The 1,874-nt window shown below is 66.6% G+C and overlaps 1 protein-coding gene across 1 annotated transcript; it reads left to right on the forward strand.

Annotated features, from left to right (window-relative positions):
* Positions 1–207: 207 nt before the first annotated feature.
* EMIHUDRAFT_255003 (hypothetical protein) lies at positions 208–1,662 on the forward strand (the record flags this gene model as incomplete). The annotated part of the gene is made up of 1 exon (XM_005775688.1): positions 208–1,662. One exon carries the CDS (start codon positions 208–210, stop codon positions 1,660–1,662), a length of 1,455 nt encoding a protein of 484 aa, XP_005775745.1.
* Positions 1,663–1,874: the final 212 nt, after the last annotated feature.

The raw sequence follows: 1,874 nt of genomic DNA on the forward strand, positions 1-1,874 counted from the left end.
CCTCCGCCGCCACCGCCCTTGCCACCAACACCCCCGCCGACGCCACCCTCGCCGCCAACACCCCCGCCACCACCCTCCCCACCCAGGGTAACCAAAGGGAGGCGAGAGGTAGTCATAGTCGCCGTCAACGTCGGGAGCATCGCCTACCAGACACCGGCCGCAGGGGCCGCGGCACATGGCACAGCAGGGACGTTCAGCAGGGCCCCGATGGGCACAAACATGAACACCCTACTGCGCCAAATGGGCGCCAGCAACCCCGACGGCACGAGAAGAGTCGCCCTCTGGGCGCTGTCGTCGACGGGCCTGCCCAAGAGGGACATCCCGAGAGCTCTGGCCGACTTCGCATCCGTCGGGTACCTATGTGAGGAGACGCACGGGGTAAGGGGCGACAGAAGGTCGGAGATAGCGGGCGTTATGGTATGCATCGACCCGAGGCAACTTCGATTCCTCAACGTCGGGCAGCGTAAGCAACGACACCGGGTGGTGAGGACAGGACGTATCCTCCGGGTGCGGCTGGGAATAATGGGCGCGACAGCAGACGACGACTTCGACGTCATGGCATGCTACATGCCGACACGGGGCGCGCAACGGAGGGGCGGACAGGAGAGCAGCGAGGCCAGCAGACAGAGGCGCGACACGAGCGGGGGGGCACACAGCGGCGGACAGGGGGATGCCGAGCCTTCGATCAGGGTGGTCGTCGCCGGAAGCCGACGAGCGGAGACGCGCGACACGGGAGCGGACACAGTCCCGCGCCCCTTGCCAGTCAACATCATGAGAGGCACCGGGCTCGGCAACCCATTCCCCATGGGGAAGAGAGGCACCGACGAGGCGCTGCGCGACCAGGTATGCGAGGCATTCGACACGTGGCTCCGGCTGCGCACCGTTCCCGCCTCGGCCGTGTGGGACACTAGATCCACGCCAGCGCTCATCCGACAGGCCAACGGGCAGCCCTTCTCACAGGAGATCGCCCCTCGACGCTCCGACGAAGCTAGGACGGGGAACGACGCCGTCGTGGCGATGCGGGCCGCGCTGAACGGCCGCGGCAACGCCAAGGTGGTGCGGCTCGGATGCTCGCCCTCGTGTCGAGAGGGGAGGCTGTGCCACGGGGACAGCCTCGCAGCCATGGCGCGAGAGCTCATCGGCGTACGAGACGAGCGGCGTAGAGAGGGGCAGCAACGTGGAGACGCCCCAAAGCCACGCAAGCCGAGGGCAGACAAAGGGGTGCCGAGAGGCCCGCGAGCCCTCAAAGGCACAAAGGCATACCAGATCGGGCACCTCAGTCTACTGCGGTTTCGGCTCGGGCGCGAGAGGCAAGTGTCACAGCGGACCCTCGACGCAGTGCGCGAGGCGCAGGGAGCTGGGGTCGAGCCGTGGAACACGGCAGACAGCCAAGGCAGCCAACGGGCGCCCAGGAAGGGCCAACGGAACCGAAGAGCCGCACGACGCTTCCTGGACCGACTCCGTTTCGAACTCCTACAAGGAGGCAGCGGCGGGGACGGACACAGACACCCCGAAGACGCCAACGACGGCGACGAAGATGGAGAGAGGAGCGAGGACGAAGAGATGCCCGACCGCACAACAGAGCCAGGGCCGAGCGAGCAACCACCCGAAACGGGCCATCCAAACGAGAAGGCAGCCAGGCAGACGACGAATTTACAGTGATGGACGAAGACGAGGAACGGCCAGAGCACGAGGCGTCCCAGCCGCCGAGGAAGCGGGGGCGATTTGAGAACGAACGTAGCGATTCGATGAGCCAGGGGGAGGGGGTGAGCCAGCAGCATCACGAGGGCGAGGAGCCGATGACGAAAGCGCAGAGAAAGCGGGAGCGCCAGCGGAAGGAGGGCCCGCCACGGAAGCCTAGAGATGATTCAGAC

Source organism: Emiliania huxleyi, assembly GCF_000372725.1.
Source record: "Emiliania huxleyi CCMP1516 unplaced genomic scaffold EMIHUscaffold_2961, whole genome shotgun sequence".
Lineage (NCBI taxonomy): Eukaryota > Haptophyta > Isochrysidales > Noelaerhabdaceae > Emiliania > Emiliania huxleyi.